At 38.1% G+C, this 27,776-nt stretch overlaps 1 protein-coding gene across 3 annotated transcripts in view; it reads left to right on the forward strand.

The window, feature by feature from the left end:
* PTPRO (protein tyrosine phosphatase receptor type O) overlaps positions 1 to 27,776 on the forward strand; it is a 239,020-nt gene that overhangs the window by 105,382 nt on the left and 105,862 nt on the right. For 2 of the 3 annotated variants that reach the window (XM_066264542.1, XM_066264543.1), the window contains exon 2: positions 22,618 to 22,891. The exons of the other annotated variant lie outside the window; for it this stretch is intronic. In XM_066264542.1, the coding sequence (XP_066120639.1) occupies positions 22,618 to 22,891 (274 nt within the window). The remainder of the gene's footprint in view (positions 1 to 22,617; positions 22,892 to 27,776) is intronic. 3 annotated transcript variants of the gene reach the window in all.

The following is a 27,776-nucleotide window of genomic DNA, read 5'->3' on the forward strand; positions in this document are numbered from 1 at the left end:
TCTCGCACCAGCCGATGAGCAAACAGTCAAGGAGAAAAAACACTTCCTTTTCACTCAGGGCTCCCAAAGCCACTGACACATTCTCAGGTTCCACAACCAGAAGAATCTTCTCTGGTTCCTCTTAGAATCAAAGGCCCCACCAGTCTCAGCGGAGCTCACAAGGCCCCTCAGCTCTGGTTCCCCATCTGCACACCTTCTCCCTTCTCTGCCAACATGGCTTTCCTTCAGCAGTCTGCATTTTCTCCCTTTCTTTTGCTCCTGTCCACAAACATGGCTTCTTTTCTCTTCTTCTTTCTCTCTCCCCAAAACCATCTGGCAAAAACCTCCCCTCCAGCCAACATTAGCAAAACAATAGCCCCTCCAAAGCAGGAAGGCAATCCGCAATTTCACAGACCACATATACCTGGTGCTACCTAGCCCTCAGTGCAAACTATAAGTGAGAAAATATGAAAATCATATTTTACAAACTTATCTGACCAACAGTGGGTTTCATCTTATTGTCTTCAAACAAAAAGGACAATCATAGATATATTGGATTACTGGTTCTTTTGAAACTAATGGTTCACTATCTTATGTCATGTATATTTCAAAAGGATTTCCATTTATAAGAGAGAAATTGTATATTTCACATCAATCTTTTCAGAAAATATTTTATTTTATTTCAAAGTTGCCTTACAGAAACAAGTGAAAATTGCTTCTGGTGTCATTGAGATAAAGAACGGTTTCAATTTTCAAAAATTCCAAATCGTGTTTACTTGTGGTGACTATAACAAGTCAAAAATCAGCAGAAATATTATAGCAATGTAGAACTACTCTAAAACATATGATGCTTATCTCATTTCTTTAGCCTGTAAGATACTGAAATGCCAAACTTTACATACATATGCACTTCCCCAGCTTAGTACTTCCCAACATAATTTGGTTATAGCATATATTACAAAGGATCTTTTTTCTAATATTAGAAATTTTTCTTATAGAATCTTATTTAAAAGAATCCATCCAGGGTATGTTTTGCCTACTCTATCCTACTCTGCCTAGCAGAAAGCACTGATTATAAGAGGAGGGTGGTAAGGATGGAGAATTGGCATTTCTGGCCTATCCCGTAGACAGCCTTGTACAGTAGGTTCTCATCAAACACTGGTCAAATGGTTTCTTATTATCAATTTTCAAAAGCTTAGCCTGGTATTCAAGACTCTTCTGCATTTCCTTTCATCTAGACCAGTGGTAGTCAACCTGGTCCCTACCGCCCACTAGTGGGCGTTCCAGCTTTCATGGTGTGCGGTAGTGGAGCAACCAAAGTATAAATAAAAAGATAGATTTAACTATAGTAAGTTGTTTTATAAAGATTTATTCTGCCAAACTTAGCGAAAATTTGACATAAAATACTTGGTAAGTAATTATTATTATATGCTTTAACTTGCTGTAACTCTGCTTTATAAATTTTATAAAGTAAAGTTACTTCCCTACTTTATAAATCACCATTACTGTGGAACCAGTGGGCGGTTAGAAAATTTCACTACTAACAGAGATACGAAAGTGGGCGGTAGGTATAAAAAGGTTGACTACCCCTGATCTAGACTTTTGCCTTGTCTCTCATTGCTTCTTCTCATGTGCCGCATGCTATCACTGAATAAAATTTGAACTTCTCTGAATGAGTCTTATACATAATAATGTCTGCCTCTAACAAACTTTCCTCACTACTTTCAGCAGTCCAAGGACCAGACTAAATTACTTCCAAGATCCTGTCTAATTTTAAATGTAATGACTATGATTCAAGAAAATACCACTTCTTATATGAAACACTCTTTGATTCTTTCAGCTAAATGTAATCTCTTTTGTTTAGTTCCCTTGTCTTATTGTTCATGCCATGTTACATATTTGTGTCCATGTCTCATGTTCCCTGCTATATTTACAAGTTCTCTGAACAATGCTGCATATTTTTTTATGTTCTATCTCTTATGACCCATGACAGTACCCCGCATTTAGAAAATTCCTTCTAATTATGTTTTGCAGTGAATTACTAAGCAACACCCTTGACAATGCAGGACTTTTATAATGTAGCTTATTTACCATTTATAGCTCTCCTGGATCTCAGATACTGTCAGTCAGAAGCAACTCAGGGAAACCGCTCTTTCCAAGTCCTAATTCAGATTCTCCTCTGCTCTGTCACCTCTGCCCTTTCTCCTGCGTTGGCCAACATGATGTCACTGCTTTATAGAAACCTTGCTGTTATACCAAGGGCACAGTCTTTCTGTCAATATGTGTTCAACAAAGTTTTAGTTCTTAAAGTCCAAACTTTCTGCCTCTACTACATGGCATTTATCAGCTCTACTGCTGCTCTTTCTAGATCTAAATATGGTTCACAAGTCACACAGCCTCAGATATGTATGTACAGGTGCAACCCTCTTTTCTGACTCTACATCATTTCCATGTGAAAATCATCACATTTAACTGGCTGATGAGGAAGTGGCTTCATGAATTATTCAAACCTGGGGTGAGAAAAAGAATATTTAGATCCAAGGCTTGAAAGATTCACAGACAGTTTTCAAACATACATTCCTCTAATTCTTTTGAACACCTACTATGTAATAGACAATTTCTATGCATATTATTTTATTATCATACTAATTCTAAACATAAAGTAAAAAGAAATATCTGAATCTCAAAATATAAAATTAAGTAAAACTAAGGCTAAAAGTGGCTATTGGGTTAACCGAGGTCATAAAGCTGGTAACAGGATTTAAATATGGGTTTCTAATTCACTGTCTGGTGCTCATAGGGTGACACCCAGAGAGTTTCAAGGAGATTTGTCAAGTGCAATGGAAAAGGTTAAGGCTTCTTGGTCACTTAAAGCCTTTGAGTTCCATCTATGTGTTGCTCCAGTGGGGAAGCCAACCTCTTCTAAAGATGGCTGCACAATGGATTATCGGGAAATTATCTTGTTCATTCAGTTACCTGTTTCTATACTGCAAATGCCTCTCAGTTAAAAAGACTGACTTGCTAGGCTCAGTTTAGCCTAGCTGTCCCAAGGCCTTGCTAATTAACTATTCATTCCTGAAACTTCTAAGTAAAAGCTGAAAAGTAGTTATCACAGGATGGTGATAGAGTAGACAGACATTCCAACTGCCAGTTCCCAGGACCAAATTGGATTACAGCTTAATTTAAGAACAATCATCTTGAAAAACCAACTTTGAACTAAACAAAGAGGAGTCTATAACCTGGATCACAGAAGAAGCCACACTGAGACTGGTAGGAAGGGCAGAGATGCAAAAAGCACTGCCCTGCTCCCAGGAGCGACTGGTGGCTGAGGGTCTGGAGGGTCTCTCACTGTGGCGATGGTCACCCTGAGAGGGGAGAGTCTTTAGCCCCAGCCTAGAGTCCCAGAGCCTAGAAGGGGCACCCACCCAGCATCAGGTAATGAAAAGAGCTGGTGAAAAGATCTGAGGTTTCTGTCTGCGAGAAAGAGACAGGAGCTCTTAGAGATGCAGGCTCTGTCTTAAAGGGCCAGTGCAAAAAATCTCATTCACAGCCACTTACCCAGGGCTCTAGAAGAGGGAGGGCTAAGAGGACTAGAGTCAGGCAAGGAGAGTGTGGAATTGATGACCCAGGGAGAAACACGGTGGAGCTCAGCCACTGAAACACTTGTGCTGAGTCATTCTCAAATACTACAGTTGCCATCTTTCTTGGGTGGAGCAGTCTCCTCCTTGAAGCATCAAGTGGGATTTATTCCAGGAAGCAAAGCTGGTAAAATATTGGCAAATCAATAAATGTGATTCATCATATAAATAAAATAAAAGATATAAAGCACATGATTAGATCAACCGATGCAAAAAAAAAAGCATTCAGTAAAATCCAGCACCCATTTATGATCAAAACTCAGTAAAGTAGGAATACAGGGAACACACCTCAACATAATAAAAGCCATATGTGACAAAACCACAGCTAACATCATACACAATGGGCAAAAATTAAAAGCAATCCCTTAAGATCAGGAACAAGACAAGGATGTACCCTTTCTCTACTCTTATTCAACATAGTTCTGGAAGTCCTAGCCACAGCAATTACACAAGAAGAAGAAATAAAAGACATCCAAGTTGGAAAAGAAGAAGTAAAACTGTCATTATTTGCTGATGACATGATACTGTACATAGAAAACCCTGAAGTCTCAGCCAAAAAACTACTAGACCTGATAAATGAATTCAGCAAGGTGGCAAAATATAAAACAAATATTTAGAAATCAGTGGCATTTTTATATACCAACTATAAAACATCAAAAAGAGAAATTAAGGAAACAATCTCCTTCACTATTTCAGTGACAACAAAAAATAAAGTATCTAGGAATAAATTTAACCAAGGAGGTAAAAGACTTGTAATCATAAAATTATAAGACATTGAAAACATAAATCACGGAAGATACAAACAAGTGGAAGCATATACTGTGTTCATGGATAGGAAGAATTAACATCATTAAAATGTCCATACTATCCAAAGCAATCTATAAATACAGTGCAATTCCTACTAAAATACCAATGGCATACTTCTCAGTTCTAGAACAAATATTCCAAAAATTTATATGGAACCAAAAATGAATCTGAATAGCCTCAGCAATCTTGAAAATAAAGAACAAACTGGGAGGTATCACACTTCCTAATATCAAGTTATACTACAAGGCCATTGTAATCTGAACAGCTTGGTATTGGTATAAGAACAGGCATACAGATCAATGGAACATATCAGAGAACCCAGAAATAAGTCCACACCTTTATGGTCAATTGATATTTGACAAAGGACTCTCTTTAATAAATGGTGTTGGGAAAATTAGACCAGTGCATGCAAAAAAAAAAAAAAAAAAGAAAAGAAACTAGACTACCAACTTAAACCACTCACAAAAACAAACTCAAAATGGAAAAGACTTAAATGTAAGTTGTGAAACCATATAAATCTTGGAAGAAAACATAGACAGTAGACTCTGATAATTCTCGTAGCAATATTTTTGTTGATATATCTCCACAGGCAAGTGAAATAAAGGACAAAATAAACAAGTGGGACTATATTGAATTAAAAAGCTTTTTGCACAGCAAAAGACATCATTAACAAAATAAAAAAACAACCCACTCAATGGGATAATATATTCACTAATAAGTCTGTTAAAGGGTTAATAACCAACATCAGGAAGGTAAACAGTCCAATTAATCATGGCATCATGCTTAGAATACTGCAGCTGCCCCAAGGTAATGCCCAAACACCTGGACATGGCCTTCAGGACACTTCCTGTTCCTTGAGGGAGCTGTGCTTCTTCCCTGCCCATCTCTCTTGCCTGGACCATCCCTCGAATTTCAGCCTCTTTGCCAGCTGAGTACCAGCTAATCCTTTATGCATCAACTCCACCATCACTGGGTAAGCTGTTCTGGCTACCAGAGTACCTTGTGCTTTGTGTCATAATATTTGATATTTACTTAGAATTTATCTCCCTTAGAGTTGAAACCAGTCTCCTGCTCACAATCCTGCTCTTGAGGCTGACACCAAGTAAATATTACAAATTATTTTTGGCACTTTGTAAAGTATATGATTGTCTAATCACTATGCTGTCTAATCACATCTGAAACTAATATGAAATAATGTTGAATGTAAAGTGAAATTTAAAAAATTAAAATAAAATAAAAAACCAAATTGTTGTATGGATTACTTCTATTTGATTTCTACTCTTCTGATACTTAGTTATTGATAAAATAATAATAAACTCTAAATATTGTTTTAAGGACTAGGCATAATTAATCTAAAATACCTAGAACAAACCCTAGAATATATTAATATATTAGGCATTTAATATATGCTAGCTATTACTATTGCTATTATTCTTTTCTCTAATTATAGCAGTTAGAATGGGCTTAAATATAGTCACTTTGAATGCTAAAGGGAATACACAAAGAGGTAGACACATTTATCAACTAAACAAATATGTCAGATTAATGGTATTTCTTATTCCAAAGAAACAGAGATATACTAAATATAGTATATATACAGTTATATACTAAATATTTATATATATAATTAATCACATGTATTATAAATTATATAGCAATAAATTTGGAAAATATTGTATTGAATTATCATAAAGCATTATTACATCTTTCCAGTAAATGTTCTATGATTTGTTTCTTCAATGCTTAAGCTAATGGAAATGGCTTGAGAGAAATTGTCATTTTGAAGAAAACAGATCCTGGATACTTATGTCCTAAAAGGAAATCTGTCACGCATCTCTTAATATTCTTAGAAATTGCCCATAAGTTCAGCTTTTATTAATAAATAGCTCTTCAAAGTTCGGAGCTGAAAGGGGTCATGGCAGATATTTGCAAGGAGCAGGCCCACGCCCTTCCCACCCCTGTGCCCCAGGAGTGACTCCCTGCCTCTCTCTCCCCTAAGCTCCGAGGGTCCTTCTTTGGTCCCTGTAACTTGTTTCCTGAGCCAATTCATCTATGGCTTACCTCTACCTCTGTGACTTTCTAAATAAGATATATATATAAAAGAAGTTCCATTTTCCATCCATTATTGAATCTCCATGGCACCCTCTTAGCCAAGTGGATGAAAGGCCTCTGCAGGGTCAGTTAGATGATTAAATCTCTATTAGTTCCCTTAGTAACACATGATTCATGAATGCTTTATCTAGGAGGCTTTAAGAATGTATCCTCTGCAAATCAGAAACAAGTTATAACATAGTCATAAGAAAAAAAGGAAGGTGGATTGTGGCTAACGAAACAACTGAGATATTATTCAAAATTAAACAATTTTTTTTCTTTGTCAGAAATTAAATAAAAACAGGTAGAGTCATGAACAACACAGACACAAAATCTCAGTCTTATTTTGTCATTTTTATTCTTCACTATTACTCTCATTCTCAATTTATAAATTTTCTTCATTATCTCTTACTCATTCTTTTTTCACTTCCCTTTAGTCTTTTTTTTTTTTCCTCTGAAGCTGGAAACCGGGAGAGACAGTCAGACAGACTCCCGCATGCGCCCGACGGACCGGGATCCACCCGGCACGCCCACCAGGGGCAATGCTCTGCCCACCAGGGGGTGATGCTCTGCCCCTCCGGGGCATCGCTCTGCCGGGACCAGAGCCACTCTAGCGCCTGGGGCAGAGGCCAAGGAGCCATCCCCAGCGCCCGGGCCATCTTTGCTCCAATGGAGCCTTGGCTGTGGGAGGGAAAGAGAAAGAGAGAGAGGAAGGAGAGGGGGAGGGGTGGAGAAGCAGATGGGCGCTTCTCCTGTGTGCCCTGGCTCAGAATCGAACCTGGGACTTCTGCACGCCAGGCCGACGCTCTACCACTGAGCCAACCGGCCAAGGCCTGCTTCCCTTTAGTCTTTACTTTTCATCTGACTCCACCTCTCTCCCCATTTAACTCTTGGTTTCTCCCTAACAACTCTGTTTGATCAAGTATTTTTTTATTTCTATGACACAATGATACAACTTTGCCCTAATAATCCAGAAACTGAGCTATAATAATAAATACCCCAGAACATAACAATAGGCTGGACACACACAGTAAGAATGTGTAGTTAAAGCCTCAATAAATGTAATGGGCAGGTGGATAAATGGAGGTATGGATTCACATTTACAAATATTTAAAAATTCCAAATAGCAAAGTAGTTTGTTAGAGTCCATAATATAAGCAGGATCTCATAAGTGAGATCCGGTTTCCTGTCCTTAGGAGGTTAAAATCTACCAGGAAATCTATATACAAAACTAACTATGGCACAAAGCAGACCATGAGATGCAAAACAAAGAGAAGAATAAAAAGAGGTAAAGCCCTGGCAGGTTGGTTCCAAGTAGAGCGTTGACTCGGCATTTGATTGCCTGTCAGGGCACACAGGAGAAGGGCCCGTCTACTTCTCTACCCCTCCCCCTCTCACTTCTCTCTCTCTCTCTCTCTCTCTCTCTCTCTCTCTCTCTCTTCTCCTGCAGCAACTGGCTTGATTAGAGCTAGTTGACCCCAGGCGCTGAGGATGGATCCACCGCCTCCGGCGCTAAAAATCAAACCAACCCCCCCAAAAAAAACCCAAATAACTCCGGATGCAAGGGAGCAAAGGTCCAGATGGGCAGAGCATTGTACCCTAGTAGGCTTGCATGGTCCGGGTGCACGCAGGAGTCTGTCTCTGCCTCCCCTTCTCTCACTAAAATTTTTAAAAAAAAATTTTTTTTAATGAGATAAAAAAGAAGGGGAAGCCTATTGGGAAGGAGAAAATAGAAACTGAGTAGTTAACAAATGGAGAATCAATGTTGATTTTAAATATTGTATTCAGGGTATTCAAGGTAGGAAAGGCAGGTTTCAGAACTTAAAGCTCATTGACATTGGTTTTAAAAAAAATCATATCGCTTCCATACTCTGTTACTGGTAAAAGCACTGCAAGCTACGACTTAAGCTTTTATTATGAATTGAATAAAGGCTTTATAAATAAAGATCGTTTAGTGTAAACAGTGTAGATTATTGCAAATTGGCATGAAGTGTTTGTATCTGGCCACCAAGAACAGCTGCTGCCTTTAAGAACAAACACTTTAAAATAATAGGCAAAGGTGCTAGAAGAGATTAAACATTCCTGGAAAGAATCCTATGAAAAATTTTCATTAGTGCGGTTAGATGCTAAGCCACCAAGATTTTCTAATGAAAAAAAATAACTAGTTTTTGAAGTTATTTCAATGGTGAGAACATTTCTATTTTTCACCCTTTTCAATACATTTTTGTCCAGGCCAATAGGCAAATGTTTAATGATGAAATGCCAATTAACAGTAAATGCAGTGTGTCAAGCAAAAGTAATGATACTTCCTTACTAAATACCACAGCCTGATTTATATAAATGTCATCCTTTCCCCAAGAATAGGATCCTTTCACTTGGTGCAGTAAATTGCATTCTGTCCTTTTACAGCTGTTCCCAAAGACAAAGATATTTTTGAGCTTCATTTATAAAACATAAATATCAGATTGTTGTTCCAACCTTCTTGTAATTCAAAATGGCATCGGTGCCGGCTGAACCTATTACTCATGCCGCGGAAAGTAAGAAATGGTGACAATTTAAAGTTAACATTATGAAATGAAGATGAATTTGCAAAATATTCACCTAAATGCTTTAAGTGGATGTTATAAATACTTAATATGTGGAAAGCAGGATCTTGGTAAGAGTGAAGAGCCATTTAAAATTATTTCCACTTCTTACATTAAGAGCAATCTGCGTTTTACAGGATTTGTATGATCTCGTGTGCAGTGCTGTGTTCCAGGAGAGCCTTAGGTAGAGGGCTGGGGGATTACAGGAGACTGATACTTTCTGGGTTGTCCATGAAGGCCTCTCAAAGAAGGTGGCATTTGATAGTGATGTGTGACAGAATTGGATATTTGAAATGGGGGAGGGATATTTCAGGCAGAAGGAATACATAAATAGAACCACAGACAGGACAGCACTGGGGCATATAGAGTGGGCAGTTTGACTGGTTTGTGGGACTCATGGAGCTCATGACAGAAAAGTAGAGGCAGATAAGAGGGGATGGTTAATTGGGGACAGATAGAGGAGGGTTTTAAGTGTTAAGCTTAAGACTCTGGGTTTTACTCAGCAATGAATAATGACCTCAGTGATTTTGCTCCAAGTTTTTAAACCCAGAACATTCACACGATCAGAGCTGTGCTTTGATGGGGCACTTAGAATGCACCCAGTGTGCTAGTAGTATACACACAGTATCGGATATAGTCATCCCAAAGGTAGAGTTGAAAATGAATTATCCTCATTTTACAGATGAAAAGTGTATCTAGGAGAGGCTCTGTAACTTTTTTATGTTCAACAATCTAGTAAGAAAAAAAAAAAACCTAAACTTTTTGCTCTTTATTCTTTATAATTCTGTTTTCATAATTTTATTGTTTTACTAAGATTCTATAACCTCATAATTCTGTTGCTCTTCATAATTCAGTCGTTTGAAAAAGGGAGAAATAAGAGAGTTAGACTAGTTTAGAAATGATTTTAATAAGATAGTGAAAAAATTATATTTCTAATTGAATAATATTTCTAACTAGTTCAGGTAACAATAAATCTGAACTATCACCATTCCCAAAGGATTCACTTTGAAATTGTATAATTATTATTTTAAAGATTTGTTATAGTTTTGAGGACTTGTATACAAGTAAAAACTTAAATTTCTTTTATTGTTGGTTAGGTTTCTTATATTTAGAAAGTTTTGCAATGCAATTAACAAGTTTCCTTAGCCAATTATATGACACTGACAAACTGCCCACTGTGCTAAGGGAGCTGCTTCTCTGGCCAGATTATTAAGTGTAATTTTCACTTTTTTTTAAACCATCAAAATTAAGCTTAGTATGTGCAAGGCATAAAATAAGGCATGTATCTTAATTATATTTTTTATTTGAATTTTGTAAGGTAGACATTCTTTTCCCATTTTAGAAATGAAAAAACTAAGGTCCAGAGAGGGCTCTCAAAGGCAGTCTGTGTGTGAATGGAACTGACATTCATATTCAGTTCTATTCACTATAAGCCATTATTCTGTCCACAATACCTCCATATACTGTAACTTCCCATGTAAAAACGATGAGTGATTCTGAAATGATGTTCATGTCTCATAGGTGCCGAGGAATAAAGTAAAAGATAGTCTGAAGTACAGCACATGTGGAGCAGTGGAGCATCAGTGTTAATGCATACACTTGGGAGTCAGAGAATTATGGACTTAACTCTAATGTCCACCACTTAAAAGCTATGTGACCTTAAGTGTCTTACTTAATCTTTCTGAGGCTCAACTGCTAATGTGAAAATGCAAATAGTAATAATAATAATATCTATTTTAAATAGTTTTTAAGAGGATTGAAGTAATGTCTAAAAAGTTTTTAATACAATGTAGATGTTTAATAAAACTAAGCTCTGGCCCTGGCCTATTTGCTCAGTGGTAGAGCGTCAGCCTGGGGTGTGGATGTCCCAGGTTTGATTTCAGTCAGGGCACACAGGAGAAGCAACCATCTGCTCTCTACCCCTTGCCTAACCCTTTCTATTTCTCTCTCTCTCTCTCTCTCTCTCTCTCTCTCTCTGTCCCCCTTCCTCCACAGCCATGGCTCAATTGGTTTGAGCACATCAGCCTGGGCACTGAGGGTGGGTTTGTGGAGCCTCCACATCAGGCACTAAAAATAGCTCGATTATAAGCATGGCCCTAGATGGAGGTTGCCGGGTGAATCCCGGTTGAGGCACATAGAGGAGTCTGTCTCTCTGTCTCCCCACCTCTCACTTGGAAAAGAAGAAAAAAAGAAAAAGGAAAAGAAAAGTAAGCTCTATTAATAGTCACAGTTTTATTACCACACAATGATATCTGCTTGCTTCACAGGACTCCAGCTAACTATGTTTGAGCCAATTCTCTCTTTTTAATTTTTGTATTTTTCTGAAGTGAGAAGCAGGCAGACAGAGAGACAAACTCCTGCATACTCTCGACTGGGATCCAGCCCACTAGGGGCTGATGCTCTGCCCATCTGGCATGTTGCTCCATCATAACCAAAACCATTCTAGTGCCTGAGGCAGAGGCCATGGAACCAGCCTCAGAACCTGGGCCAACTTGCTCCAATGAAGCCTTGGCTGCGGAAGGGGAAGAGAGAGACAGAGAGGAAGGAGAGGGGGAAGAGTAGAGAAGCAGATGAGTGCTTCTTTTATGTGCCCAACCAGGAATTGAACCAGGGACTTTCACATGCTGGGCCGACGCTCTAACACTGAGCCAATTGACCAGGGCCAGTTCTTTCAAATATTAGATCTAGACATCTCTTCTGAATTCTGGATGCATATATCTCATTGCCTTACTTGGCATCTACACTTGGATATTTCACAAGCATCTCAAACTGAACAAACTAATGGTATACATTACCCTTATTACTATCCTGCTAATATCTGCTCATCTGCCATCTGTTCTATGTATGATGATGGTGATGATGATGATAAGTGTGTATGTACAAAATCAACACCCTAGCCAATCAAATCTCATGTCACTGAGTTGTGAGGAATATACCTTATAAATTTCTCCTGACACTGGGTCTTAGCCACCATCATTTCTCTCGTAGACTATTTCAATCACACCTACTTCTGCCTTTCCTCACCAAGCAGTTCTTTGATCTTCCTGCCCCCTTGAGACCTAAATAAAATTGACTTTAAATCCTTTTCCATCTCTGATGGAAGTTCAAATAACCTTGGGATTTTCTGTCAATTTGGGGGAAGTTCTCACTCTCACCATTTCCTCTTCCCTCAGGCTTCAACTTCCACAAATGCCACTTCTGTGCCCTAACACAGGCATGTGCAATTCAGCCCCTTCAGCAAATTCCACCAGTGATCCACTCACACAGCATTTGTGAGTGTAGCAAACATTAGTGAGGATTGGGATTTCAGGAGGTGGAGAGCTGTTTACTATTCAAAATGCACTTCAGATGGAACGTTAAGCATTTCCAGTTTTAAATGCTCTTTGATGTCCTCGCCATCTGGATATTTCCTTTAGCTGATTGTCCCTTGTCTATCCCAGCATCACACCATGTTGTTGGCTCTTCTATCCATGCTTTTTTCTAGCTGTTTCCCTCTTATCTCTCCCCCTTACTTTCTGGAATAAAGCCATTTTCTTCTTTGTAATTTGAATACTAATTTGGTTGGGGTTTTTTGTTTGCCTAGATCCCTCTGCTCACACACTGCCAGTGTTCACTTCTATCCTGAGTGCTTCATTATCATGTATTTTTTTTTCATTAAAAGTAATCACCAATAGGATTTTGGGAGTCAACAGTTAACATAATAATTTCTTCTTTGATTACAGAATGCAAATCCAATCTTTTTCACTTTCCTGCTTAATAACCTGAAGTAGCTGCCCATGGCCTTTAAGAATAAGCCTCACCTTTTTTAGAAGTACCTACAAAGTATCTCATGATCTTGTCTCCACTATTGGCCATTCTGATGTTACTTAGGTTTCTCAAATGCATTACGCTTTCAACCCCCAGGTCTTCATCTACACTGTTCTCCACAGATCTTGTTCTTTCTCCAACTCATCACCAGGCCAGCTCTTAGTGTAACCTGTACTTTCGTGTATAGACTCTTACTTCCTCTAGGTTGGCTCATCCTGCTAGGTCTTCTTTTACCATCATGCACTTCTTAACAATGCCTTTTCCACTCATAATTATTTAATTCCTTAAAATAGTGTATTTTCTCTCTTTTCTTGTAGACTATAAACACCACTGGGACAGGGACCAAATTGCTTTTATTAACCATCATATCCTTAGCACCAGGAATACAGTAAGCACTCAATGTTTAAGAACTGCTTGAAGGTAAAACATTGAGCAAAGCATGTATGCGAAGTACTGTACTTTATCTCCCTTAACAGCTGGGCTTTTATTTATTGGGCATGGAGGGCTTAGCCTTCTAAGAAAACCATAAAATCCCTGCCATGGTGGAAGATACAGGAAGCTATTTGCTTCAAAGGTCTGACAGTGTTGTTGGTGTTGTTGATGATGTTAAGAAATCAACAAGGAGGGGAGTTAAAGCCCAGGGCTCACAAGCAGTCACGGGGGCTCACCAAAATATGCTGTGAGCTGTGTGTTTGGTGAGCAGACCGCACTCTTTGTTAGCTAGCATTAGGATTTAATTAACTGGTGTCACAGTTGGAGAGACACTTCATGCCTGTGGGGAAATTTGACTGAACTCATCCATTCTGAAGGAAATGATTAGTGCCATCATCTTCACAGTCTCATCTAATAAGTAGGACAGCTACATTTCTACAGGCCTCTTTCTGAAGTAGAACTATTGTAAAACTATAAATACCAAAAAAGAGAAAAAAAGGTGATGGAGAATAGAATAAAATTTAAGCAAAATTATATTTGTGAATGTTCCATTTTATGAAAATAGCACTTGTTCCACAGGCAGAGTTAACCTGTCAGGAACCCCTATTTTTCATAACACAGTAAGCCATAAAATAGTTGTGTATTTTTAGAATTTACCAAATCATTGAACTGTGGAGAACAAATGTATTTTGTGGCTTTCTAGATGGTGGACCCACCTCCTCCCATGTCAGTCATTAGCCAAGCACAGCTTCACAAGTCCCTAGCTTCTCAGCACAGGAGGCCTTAGAAACTGTTCCCATAGTAACCTTCGGTCATACAGGTTAGCTCAGGCTGTCATACACAGGCATGATAGAAAAAGAGATGCTAACTGCCCTTGTTCAAAATGCCACACTTAAAGGGGTAATACTGATTATTGAATAAAATAGACTGAAAATCAGAATGGTTATTGAACAATACGTGAATCATGGCATTAGTGACCTAGAAAGATACAAGTTTTAAAATTTACATGTCCCAGATAAAATCAATGAGAAACCATAGATCATAAATTTTGGAGCAACAATTAGCTATTGTGTTTGGAGGATCTAGTAAATATCAGGTATTGGGATAGGAAATATACACATAGAATCATGTTTGCTCCCCTACAAAACCTCGTTGTAACAAGTTATTGTCTTTCCATAGTTTATCTCATGCAACAGAGGCTCAAGGAATTGAAATGAGAGACTACCCTACCCCTTAAGTGGGATTTGAACTCAGGTTTGGCTTTCTCCAAAATTTTTGCCTCCTAAAATTGCCTTTTTTTTTTATAACACCACATTTTCTGAGCATCTACCAATCATATTCTAGAGGAATAAGTCCTGGTTTGTGCTGAGGGAGATCACCATCAATTAAGTACAGATATGAAAGGTAGCATTTGGGAAATCATTGTGGCCCCAGGATCTTACAGTCTGGGGACTGTCATGTAATAGAATCATAAAATGTGTAGTTGAAGATTGCCTTGAGTGCCTGCTCCTCCACATTGTAATAGAAAAACCTTGAGACCCATTTAATTTCTTTGCATCTCAGTGTTTTCATCTGTGAAGTGAGATAACAGCCTAATAGGATGTTTTGAGGAACTGTATTTGAGTAGTTAACATTATTATCCTGTATAGCACATAATAACTTGGCACATCTCTTTATCACAACAGCTTCTTTCCAATTAAAAATGCCAGGTTAAATTCTTTCCTCAAGCATGTTTTATTTAATCTTCAAAATTAAGAGCTCTGCAGAGCTTCCACCCCCAAGCCTATATTGGAAATCTAAAAATAATTACTGCATTAATATATATATAATAAAATGACATTTTTCATACTTACATATGATAACTTGATAAGGAAACATCATTTGTATTTACTTTAAATGAATGCTTAATGGGTAGCACAATTTAGTTATCATTTGACACTCTGGCTGGTCAGAACAGATGGAGTAGGATCGGAAGCTAAAGGTTCTAAGATGAGCTATCTGGTCAAGAAAATGACAACGCGACACATTCAAGAGTTGTAACGTGATGGCGTATGGGCTGAGATTGGCCTATAAATGTGTTCTTTTTGGACAGCGTAGCTTTATTTTGTTGTAACTGTGGTTTTTAATGATGCTTTTAGATAATGCAGGCAGCCTCCCATTTTCTAAATATTCCATCATTCAATCCTCTTACACTTGACTACTTCTCACATTTATATTACCTGCCTGACAGTAGAGTTCAGACACCTTTATCAAACGAAAGGCAGAAGAGATGAAAGCAGTGTATAATCGTAAAGACCGAAATGAATGTATCTGAGCGTGTCAGACATGAAAGGCAGAGCTGGTGTGAACATGGACTCAGGCAAGGGGGAAGAACAGACACATTCTCCCTGAAAAGATACATTTAGGACACATAAAGAAGTTGTACATATATTTATGTAGCGCACTTATCAGCATTGATCACAGCAGTTCCTGGCAGCACATAATAAGCACTGTGTAAGTTAATGGTCTTTGCTATATTATCATCATCATCCTTATCTTCATCATTGCTGTTATTATTGACCAGACACAATTCTAGGAAGGTCAAAGGCACATTAGACCTGTCTTTCTTTTCATTCACAAATAGAGTGCATCCCCAGTGTCCTGAGGAGCTCCCGATACACAGCTGTTGCTCATAACCTATCTGCAGAATGACTGCATAAATAATGGAAGATCAGGGGAATCATTCCGAACCTTTGAGATCAACATCCAAATTCTGCTCTGACATTTTTAAAAGAGAGTTGTGACTAATTCTAAGAAAGTGTCAGGAGGAGCCCTGCCCTGGAAGAGCAGCTCTGGGACTTTCATTTTCCTGAAGGAACTGAAGAGAATGAATATATCTTGCTGGAAAGTTTCCTGGGCAGGAGGCCAAGTCAATGAATTACATAACGTCCGCAATCATGGCTATCTATAAGTGCTATGTAAGCACTGGACATCATTAACATTACTATTTAAAAGAATAGATAATCCCATTATTTCTCACGTGGTAACCTTAGCACAGAAGAATTGTCTAAGTGTTCCTTCTAAAATGCCCTCTCGTAAGTCCAATAGTTGATTGTGTTGCTAACTGGAACACTGATAATGTTTGCTAGACACATCACACAGACAGACTTGGGGAAGCCAGTACAGTGGTACCTTGACACACACGAGTTTAATTTGTTTCATGGCCGAGCTCGTGATTCAATTTGCTCATGTGTCAAATCGAATTTCCCCATTTAAATTAATGGGAATGCAATTAATCTGTTCCGGCCTCCAAAAAGCACATGATTTTTTTTTGTTTTATATGCTTTTAAATAAGAAAATGTACTTTATAAATAACAAATACATATATATATATGTATATATACATAATAAGAGAGAATGTAAAGAAATAAACTGGTTTATGAAGTGTATTTACCTTCAAGGTCAGGCGACGATGCTGGCGGAGGGGGAGGAGACTGGCTGAGGAGGTTTGCATTTCATGCGCAATTGCTTAACTTACTATCTACACACTTAATGCTACATTCAATTGCAAAATTTAACTTACACACTACGTATGATATGTAACTTTATCACTAAACTTGCTATTTTTTTTACTTTGCTTAATCATCATCATTTTCTTAACTGACTTGTCTTTTTCGCCACACTTTCTTCACTTTCACTTAGAAGCCATTTCAACAAAAAACCTGTCCATGGAAGTTCGTTTCTTCCTCCTTTTCAGAATGTTTGGCAGGCCATCTAGTGGAGGGTGGTGGAAGCTCGTGATTCAAATATCCACTCATGACTTACACAAAAAATCCCGTGAGTGACTGCTCGTCTCTCAAATTGCTCATGATTTAAAGTGCTTGTGTGTCAAGGTACCACTGTACTTGCTTGAGCTCATGTCTTACCTGAACTGTTGCAAAAACCTCCTTACTGTCTACTGGCTTTTGATGGACGCAGTCTACCAGTTACTAACTCTATTGGTCCATACTCCTAACTATATTGGTCTTTCTAAACTGTGATCCATCTAATCATGTCACTTTTTTGCATTGAAATAATTCATAATTTCTTTTGGCCTAAACAATATCCAAAGTCCTTAACTAGTCACATCTTGGACAGGACTATTAACTTTCTCCTCTGAGCATCCTATCCTCCATCTCCAGATGATTTTTCTGACCTTTGTTCTTCTGAAAGAAACTCCCGAGCATCTTTCAAGCACTACCTCCATTCTGAAAACTTCCTTCACACCCATCTGCAGAGGAAGAATCAATTGTGTCTTTCTCTTTATGTCTATGGCTCTGAAAAATTATCTGATACTGCCCAGCATCTTTGGCTGCAAAGTTTGGAAGTTTAGCTTTAAAAAGTTAAACTGTAAGATTTATTCACTCTTGTCACCACATTGTGCAGTGGCTGGGCCTTAGGATGATTGAAAACAGCACCTCTCCCTCAAGCAACTATTTTCACGATGCAGAAATTAGGAACTGACTTCTCCAGGTTTGCATTGGTACATACTTGAAATTAGAGGAGAAAGCTCCTTGACACTCATTCCAGTTATAAAATTTCAAAGCAAGGATTCTAGTTGGAGGGCAAGGCCCACATGGGCCTCCCTGTACTTGTCTTCATGAAAAATGGAGTTGGAACAATGATTCACCAAGCCTGAGTCAAGGTACCCTCCTGCTCTGAGCTGGGAGAGGGGTACCATAATTAGCAACCCTTATCAGGACCCCTTCCTGGCTTTCTAGGGGAAAGAAGCAGGCCTCTATAGAAGAGGGTACAGTCTTAGAAGGGAGTCTAGACAGGCAGAGAAAACAAGGCATTAACTGGACAGTTTATCAAAGTCTGTAGCTAGTAACACTCAGATTGTGCATCATTATGCATTTGAGTGTGCCTTTCTTACCAGAGCTTGAGCTCCTGGAGTTCAAGATCCCTGTCTCACTCGTCTGCCTATTGTCAACACCTAGCAGCGTGCCTGACACCAAGTTGACACTTAGCTAATGTTTGTTTGCTGTTAAATTAACAAATGATAGCTCTCCAATATTGTGTGAATAAAATATCCAGTGAACATAATTACAGAATTTCACAGTGTTTTGAAGTTAGTTAAATGGAGTTTATAGAGCTGCTATAATTAAAAGGTCATTGAGTGACTTGAGACTTAACTAAAACACAATCACCTTTGAAATACAACTAATAAGTATCGAGTTCAAACTGTTATCATTTTCATAAAAGCCATTTAATCTTAATAAAAATTCCATGAGTTTTGGGAATTATCACTATTTCGTGAATGAAGAAGTTGAAATTAAGAGGTCCTGGGGCTTCCCCCAAATCTCACAGGTAATAGGCTACAAACAAGGACTAGAAATTCGGGCTCTCTGGTGCCATGTTCATTGCTGTGCTCTTAAGCAAATTATATAACTGTTTTGAATGACATGAAGAGAGTAGCACTTATTTCTGAAGATTGTTACAAGGAATAAGAGAAAATAAAAACATATATAAAATGTCCAGTGCACAGCCTGGTTTTGATTAGGGAATTATTAGCTAATATTATAGTTGCTGCATTTGTCAGGGATGCTGGAGGATTGCCCAGGATTTCTGACTGATGTGTATCTGTGGCAGGTCCTCTCCCTGGTCCCATACCCTAGGGATTCATCCTGCATTTTTCTCCTTTTTAGTGCTGCTCACTCTGTCTCTCGTATGTTTTAGTCCCCAGGTGTTGCTACGGGACAGGTCACAGGCACCTGGGCTCTTCCTTCTTTGCTGCAGCCAGGCCCTTCCCACAGCCTCCCTCTGCATACCTCCAGTGCAGGGAAGAGTCTCACCAGTAACCGCAAGGACATGTGGATCCCAGACCTTGTTCTGACATCAGTTTACACCACTGCTTTCTCAGTTGTGAATTGAGGGTGTTGGACTGAAACATTTTCTATATGAAAGTTTGTTATGCAAAGGAAATTTTAGTGAAAATATTTTCACTATGTAGTCAAGCAATACTATTACCCTGTCTTGGAAGAAAAAAAAGTTTTAAAATTTTTTCTACCCATCAAATAAATGAGTGTTGCCTTCCCTAAGTTTGTCAGATCCATACTGCAGGGACTACATGCATGCAATGTATGTTTGGAATTTTCTCCTGAATACAGATCCTAGGAAAAGCTGGAGCCGAGGGGACAGAGAAGACGTGAGATGGTGACATTTCTTTTAGGCTCACTGCCTAGATCTAGATCTCACTTGGCCTGTGTCTTGTTCTTCGTAGTCCCACTGACTGAATCTGATTAGCCCGCCCCTAGTTATTTTTAGCAACCTGGGAGCACAGAGGCCAATGCTTATGTTCGTCGCTGATAACGATCATCCCCAAAGCTGTCCTTAGATTCGGAAGATTAGCCCCTTTCCCTGGAACATTCACTATCTATGAAGCATCATGACACGTTAGACATATATTTCTCAAACATTTTACAAAATTGAATCTATTCTTTACATCATCATAAAACTTCAGATATTGGCTGTTAAAACATAGAGCAAAAAAACCTTAATAAATATGAATTTGATGTTTGTGAAATTACTGTTTTCTGAGGAGTAAATCAGCTCCCATAATAAATAATGAATACAAGCTAGATTTCAATATTATTGCAAATTCAGTGCTTGGTTCATCCTCACAACTCCACCGGGCCACCGGCAACAGAGTCGTGCACCCCTTAATGACCAGAATACATAGCCTATTGCTCCTGGCTACATGCCTGTACGGCATGTTTCTGTACGAAGCAATACAAGATTGAATCAAGCACAGTGTGTGAGGCTGCTGCTGGTGTTACAAGGCACGCTCTCAACTAATGATAAAATGTATAGTAAGGTAAATACATAAATCAGTAACATAATTGTTAATTATCATTCTATAGTATTATGTACTGTACATAATTATACATGCTACACTTTTATACGATTGTCAATGCAGTCGTAGGTTCGCTTACACCAGTAGCACCACAAACGTGAGTAATGTGTAGGGGTCTTTCAATGTTTCAAAGGCTACAAGGTCACAATGACAGCCCCACAGTAGGTCATGGAAAAACTTCAGCTCCATTTTAATCTTATGGGACCACCATCACATATGGTCTGCTGTTGACCAAAATGTCATTGTGTAATGCATGACTGTATAGAATGGGTCACATTTTATTTTTGGTCCCAGAAAGACTCTTGGTGTGCAAACTGGCCAGGAACCTCTGGGCTGTAATCGGAAACCAGCCCTTATACAAGGAGGGCAGAGAGAGATGGAAGAGAGGCAGGCTCCTCCAGGTTGGAAAGTGGCAGGTTTAATAAGCAAGGGGACTTAGTGTATAAAGCTTGTCTTCGGTGGTGCAAGATGAGCAGATCTTCACACAAGCTCACCAAATCTTAAAAGTTTATATAGAGTCCTTAATGGGGTTCAGTCACAAACACAAGAGGCCTTCACTGGGGTCAGTCATGTATACCATTAAGATGGTTTCAACACCACATTTCTATCTGGTTATAACCTTGGGGCAGTTTCTGGGAACTAGAAAGACAAGATGAATGCACATTCTAAGAATGGGGTTGGGAGGAGGGGGAGAGCTTCCAATTGCCAGAGCTCAGCTTTTCAGTAAACCAGAGGTCACCTCCTCTGGATGACCTCCCCAACAAGTACAGAACTCAGTATTAGAAAGCTACCCATGTGCCTGAGGATTGAGACCATGTGGATAAAGGGACACTTTAAAACGTTAAAGATTACCCAGGTGACATACGCCTATCAGGAATGACTGAGTCTGGGTTCACTGACCAGCTGCGCACATGCGTGGGTGTGTACGGTGGTGGTGGTGGTGGTGGTGGTGATGGTGGCAGCGGTGGTGTTGGGTGGATCCTGAAGCTGGATAATCAGCTAGAAATAAGATACAGTCTTTGCCCTTAGAGGACTTAGGCTCCGTTAGGGTACTGATAAGTACTCCATGCTTTATTTGTCTGCTGACAATATGTATGATACCAAAATTAATGAATAGATTAATTCTAAGAGGCAAATGCCCACCAATGATTAATGCAATCAGCAATTTTTTTTATTCATTTAACAAACACTTATAGTTGTATATGGTATGTCAAACTCAGGGTTAGGAAAATAAGTCAAAAGAGGAAGACAAACAGATATGTGGAACAAGAACGGAGTTCAGTTTTAATTTGTGTGGATCTGTGTTTGAGCCCAAACAAGCTATGTGACCTTGGGCAAATGGCTTAATCTTTCTGAGTCTCAGTTTCCTCAGCTACAAACTGAGATTGAAAATAATAATACCGTCTCATGAGGTCATTTGAATACTAAATGAGATGGCTGTGTTTATAAACTGCCTGGTTTAGCACCTGGATCCTTGCAAGTCCTTAACAAGTTTCAGCAAATTTTCTGTCCCACTTTCGTAGAGGAGAAACCTGAGGTGTAGAGTCATAAAATCCCTTGCCCCGCCCACTGCACACCAAGAAGACAGAAAACAAAGCAGCAAGTGGTACACAGTATATGAGTCTTGCATGATGAGACCAGAGAGCAGAGGACCAGTTCTGCCCATGGAGTGTGAGAAAAAATCAGGAAGAAATATTTAAACCAACTACACAAATGCCTTTCAAATACTGTCTATAAAGACTTATCTGGGGACTTGTAGCAAAATTTTCAGTCCACTAACTATAGACTTTCCTGTATATGCTGTGGACCCGTAGCCTGGTCTCTTCTTCAAAGAGCATCTTACTTCTGTTATTCAGGACTGGCTAACCATTAATGAGGAGGATTATCACAGGTTTCTCAGTGCTGGTTTTTATGATTTCTGAGCTGGCAGGTGAGAAGGGAGGGAGGGAGGAAGTAACTGCCTTGAAACATTCCTCTAGAATTCTCCTAGGCTACCACAGCATTCTTCCACCAAAGTAAAATAGAGTGCTTCTTCAAACTGTACAGCTTCTCCCACCGAGATGAAAACAAGGACTTCTCCGTAAGTTGAATGCCAAGATATTTTTCACTCATTCATTCTTTCCTCATTTCCATGACATTTACTTTGTGTTTATCACATGATACAATGCATGAACTGGAAGCAGCTTTTCAATGAAGAAGAACCCTCAGAGTAAAACCCCAAGAAAAATCATGAGACATAAGAGAATTAATCTCTCTTTCTGCCTTTCCTGGTATATGTTGTAACTCTATTTTACAAAGGAATGCTTACCACAACATTAGTTTTGGACAGATTATCTCAGTATAATGTTATTGTTAATAATCTGAATTTGACCTCCATCTCAATGTTTTCTCTTTTCTTAAACAGAATGCTACAACATTCCGTGTAACTGTTCAAGATGATAATAACATCGTTGTCTCTTTAGAAGCTTCAGATGTCATGAGTCCATCATCTGTGTATGTTGTGAAGATAGCTGGTGAATCCAAAAATTACTTCTTCGAATTTGAGCAATTCAACAACACTTTGCCTCCTCCTGTTATCTTTAAGGCCAATTATCATGGCCTTTATTATATAATCACTCTGGTAGTGGTAAATGGGCATGTGGTTACCAAGCCATCCAGATCAATCACTGTATTAACAAGTAAGCATCATGTATAATATTGTCCTTTGTGTTTCTTCTTTGTGGGTATACTCATGGGATTCTAATTAAAAGAGAAATCAGCTCAGAATGGCAAGGTCAAGTGAAATCAAGTCACATAAATTCTAAGTTCTGCTTTATGTTAAGAATACAATTTTTTGCTAAGTTTTGATAATGTTTTACTATATTTTGTTTTAAAATATTTAAAACTCAAAGAAAGTAAACCTTATCAAGGTTTTAGGACTGAATGACAATTTTAGATTCATGATTGGACCACATAGTTTTCTACTATATAACTTAATAGTATGATCATAATTAAGCTATTTTTTTCTATAACATATTCTCATATAAGCAATTAGGTTTTTGAGACATAAATTTATACTCATATTTAGCTTGCTCAAATTCTATTTTACATTTTTAGCTGAGAGAGAGAGAAAAATATAACTATTTATCAGTTGCTATTTCCCACCTCACCATCATTATAGCCTTGGTATTCAGTATCCAAGAAAAATACCAATAAAAAATAATAATGTCACTTTAACCTTCATCAGTCCATGTCTTAAGAGTTAATGCTGATATTAAGAATTTCCTAGGATTAGTTTTAACTATATGTGGTGTTCACTTTACTCCGACTTTATTACCTAATCTCAAAGTAAGATGCAACATGTTGAGGTGTGGAAGAAGACTGTTATCTATAATATGGTAGAGTTTATCACTAGAGAAATTTAATGACTCAACAAAGTTCATTTTGCTCACTGTTCTTCAGTGCAAATTTGCCAGTGGCTGCAATTTTTAAAATACCAGCTATATGTGATCATTTTGTCAACAGTTAAGGAAAAGAACTAAGTGCTGTTTTCAATTGGGGTAAAGGACAGAAACACCAAGGAGAAAGAACTCAATCAAGCTAGAGGACATACTTTTAACATGTCATAAAAATTAGTTTCCCTTGGCAGAGTGTCAGGATCTATATATACTGAGTCCTAAAAATTAGAAATGGCACAGACCCAAGACCTTCAAGATTTACAGACATAAAGAATCAATCTAGGACCTAGCTGAATCAAAGGAAGGACATGCCTGGTAAAATACTATCTTAAACAAGTTCCAGAAAAGGTGAATTGGGAGTAATAGATCCAGACAACAGATATACAATACCTATAATACAACTCCTTGAAGTCCGAGGCTTTGCCTTACTCATTTGCATCATTTCAGAAGTATCTAGCATGAGCCTTATACTTAATAAGTGATCAATAAAAACTAATTCAATTTATTTAACCAAATAACTGGAAGAAGAACCAAAAAAAAAAAAGACTAAAACACAAAGCAAAATAAAACTATAGTGACTTGCTGACACGACATTGATGAGCATGTCCGCAGCCACTTCTAGTTAGACAAAGAGGGAGGAGTCAGCCCTTTAGCTAATGGCTCATAAAAAATTTTTGATAACTAAGTATTTGATTAGAAGATTTCTAGAATAGTTTATTGAAATTTTAGCACAAAAAGTGAGTTCTACTTAAAATATTTTCTATTTTTCTTTGTGATTTCATCTTTAACATGTGGGCTTGGAAGTGTGTTGTTGAATAATCAAAAATTTGTTGATTTTGCAGAGATCTTTATATTGATTCTTAAGTAAATACTGTTGTGATCAGAGAACATACTTTGTGTGATTTTAGTTACTTGAAACTTGATGTGGTTTATTTTATGGTCCCAAATATGGTCTATATTGGTGTATAGGCTACGAGCACTTGTTGGGTAAAATTTTAACAAATGTCAACTAAGTCAAGATGACTACTCTAATCTTCTACACCCTTAATGCTGTCTTCTGGTTCTAACAGTGTTTGAGAGAGGAATGTGAAATTCTATGTCTGTGGATTTGTCTATTTCTCCTTTCACTTCTCTTAATTTATGATATATATTTTGAAGATTTGTTGTTATGTCGTAGGTGCAAACACTTTCAAGATTACTGTCTTCTCGTTGAGTTGAACTTTTTACCATATTCTATGTATTGAAGTCTATGTTGTAATATGCTGTGTGTTGAAGTCTATGTTGTCTTATTAATGTAGACTTTTAAATTTTCTTTTACTAAGTATTGTCATGGTATACTTCTTTCATCTTTTTACTTTCAATCTATTTACGTCTTTGTATGTAAATGGGTTTCTTATGGACCGCATAAAGTTGGGTCTTGTTTTATCCCAATCGGGAAAATCTCTGTCTTTTAATTTTACCTCTCTGATAGATGCCAGAAAAGCTATGATCTCATGAATCATTTTGCTTTGTCTTCTTATTGTTGGGCATCAGAAAATGAGATTGACTTACAGTTTTCTACATTCTAAGCAGAAAAGGAAATTGGTATTGATTTCTGAAAAGTAATTTCTGAAAATGAATCTAGTTTTTTGTCTCTCCTTTTCTATCCTATCCAATTTTTAAAGGCTCAATTACTTCATCTTAGATTTCAACAGGTGTAGTAGGTTGGGAATATAAAAACTGTATACGAATGCACTAATATTTCTGACATTAGCATAAGATAACTTTTGGGATTCAGTTTTTTCTTCAAAGAAAGAGGGACCTCAAATATGTAGTGACTAAGATTACTTTTGAGCTCTAAAATTATTATTATTTATTAGTTAATGATACAATTTTGTCATCTTTATTTTTATAATGGAAGCTTTTCTTAAAGGTTTAGGAGACAGCCTGACCAAGCGGTAGTGCAGTGGATAGAGCATTGACCTAGGATGCTGAGGACCCAAGTTTGAAACCCCAAGGTCATCGGCTTGAGCACAGGCTCATCTAACTTAAGCATGGGCTTACCAGCTTAAGCAAGGGGTTGCTGGCTTCAGCATGGGATCATGAATGTGACCCCATGGTTTCTGGCTTGAGCCCAATGGTCGCTGGTTGGAGCCAAGGTCACTGGTTTGAGCAAGGGGTCAATGGATCAGCTAGAACCCCCTGCCCCCATCAGGCACATATGAGAAAGCAATCAATGAACAACTAAGGTGCCACAACAACAAGTTGATGCCTCTCATCTTTCTTCCTTTCTGTCTGTCTGTCCCTGCTCGTCCCTCTGTCTCTGTTTCCTCTCTCTCTCTTTCTCTCACTAAAAAAAAAAGTTTAGGAAACATTTGTAGTATCTATTCAGAGTTGACACATTGCTCTTGAGAATGAAATGGTACTTTTGTTGCAGCCATATATTGTGCATTAGATCCTTATCTTGATGAAATAAGCAACGACAAAGCAATTGGCCCTGGGCCAGTCCTTCGATATTTCTCTATAAGTGTTCTAAGTTCAGCACTCTGGGAAATATCTGAGAAACATAGCAAAGAATAAATTTAGCACAAAAACATTACTTGGCTAGTTCAAAAGAGTTCTACAATCCTTAGGCTCTGATATCTGATTAACATTTAATTGGCTGTGAAACTTCAGTACAGTATACTGTATACACTTTAGAGAGTACTTTCTCAATAGATAAAATAATACATGAAAATAATTGCTTAGAAATTGGAGAAATACTGTTTACACACAGCTATCTCCTTTGTCAGTAGTCCTGGGGACAGTGGTGGCAGATACTGCAGAGCTTACACAGAGGCATTCTACAAATATAACATTCTATACAAACCCATCTGTTTTTTTTCAAGGATACCCCCTTCTTATTTTTATTTTATTTATTCATTTTTAGAGAGGAGAGAGATAGTCACATCCAGAACTTTAAAAATCTTTGTATTCATGATCAATTATGAATAGTGCAAAGGTCATTAAGGAATATACAATCATCTTCAACTTCAAATTTTATTATGTAGGACACCTAATGAAGAAAAATAATTATATTAAATATCATTTTAAAACTGTTTAATTAAAAGAAAAAATGGAAATTTAATGAGTTCTAGTAAAAATATTGCAATTAATTCTTGCTTTGTCATAAACTCTTTACTCCTATGACAAAGCAAAAAGAAAAACAGAAGTGCATTGATAGGATCAAGACCATGGTAATTGTCTCTATGAATCAGAAACAAAACACAAACTCAAGTGGGGAAGTAGATTGAAGCATATATGATGATGCTTTTTTTATAAACAAAGGCTTGAGATGCAGGGAACATACATTCAGTCTTGATATAAAGAACCATGCTTAGTTACCTTTAGACTCCAGGAATAAATTTGTGATAGGCACCATATCATCCACAATACCAAGAACCCCAAAATAATGCTATGTACCCTGGTTCGAGATTGGGGGTTCTGGTGAGCTAAAAAGTGGCAATGTCTAACCTGCTTCAAAACAGCAAAGAATAAGCAAGAAACGGGGAGATTAGAAAACGTAAAATTAGCCAAGGGTTTCTACAGTGTGTCTGTAAAGTCATGGTGCACTTTTGACCGGTCACAGGAAAGCAACAGAAGACAATAGAAATGTGAAATCTGCACCAAATAAAAGGAAAACTCTCCCAGTTTCATACCTATTCAGTGCAGTTCGATGTGGGCTCACACACAGATTTTTTAGGGCTCCTTAGGTAGCTATCCCATATAGCCTCTACAGACTCGTCACTGACTGATGGCCTACCAGAACAGGGTTTCTCCACCAAACTGCCGGTTTCCTTCAACTGCTTATCCCACCGAGTAATGTTATTCCTATCTGGTGGCGCTTCGTTATAAACGCGCTGATATTCATGTTGCACTTTGGTCACGGATTCGAATTTAGCGAGCCACAGAACACACTGAACTTTCCTCTGTACCATCCACATCTCGACTGGCATGGCTGTGGGCTGCTCCGCTGTATACACGGTGTTACTTTCATTATCTATGCATGCGCACATGCTGCCACATCATCCTACCGAAACTGGGAGGGTTTTCCTTTTATTTGGTGCAGATTTCACATTTCTATCATCTTTTGTTGTTTTCCTGTGAC

Source organism: Saccopteryx bilineata, chromosome 1, assembly GCF_036850765.1.
Source record: "Saccopteryx bilineata isolate mSacBil1 chromosome 1, mSacBil1_pri_phased_curated, whole genome shotgun sequence".
Classification (NCBI taxonomy): Eukaryota; Metazoa; Chordata; class Mammalia; order Chiroptera; family Emballonuridae; genus Saccopteryx; species Saccopteryx bilineata.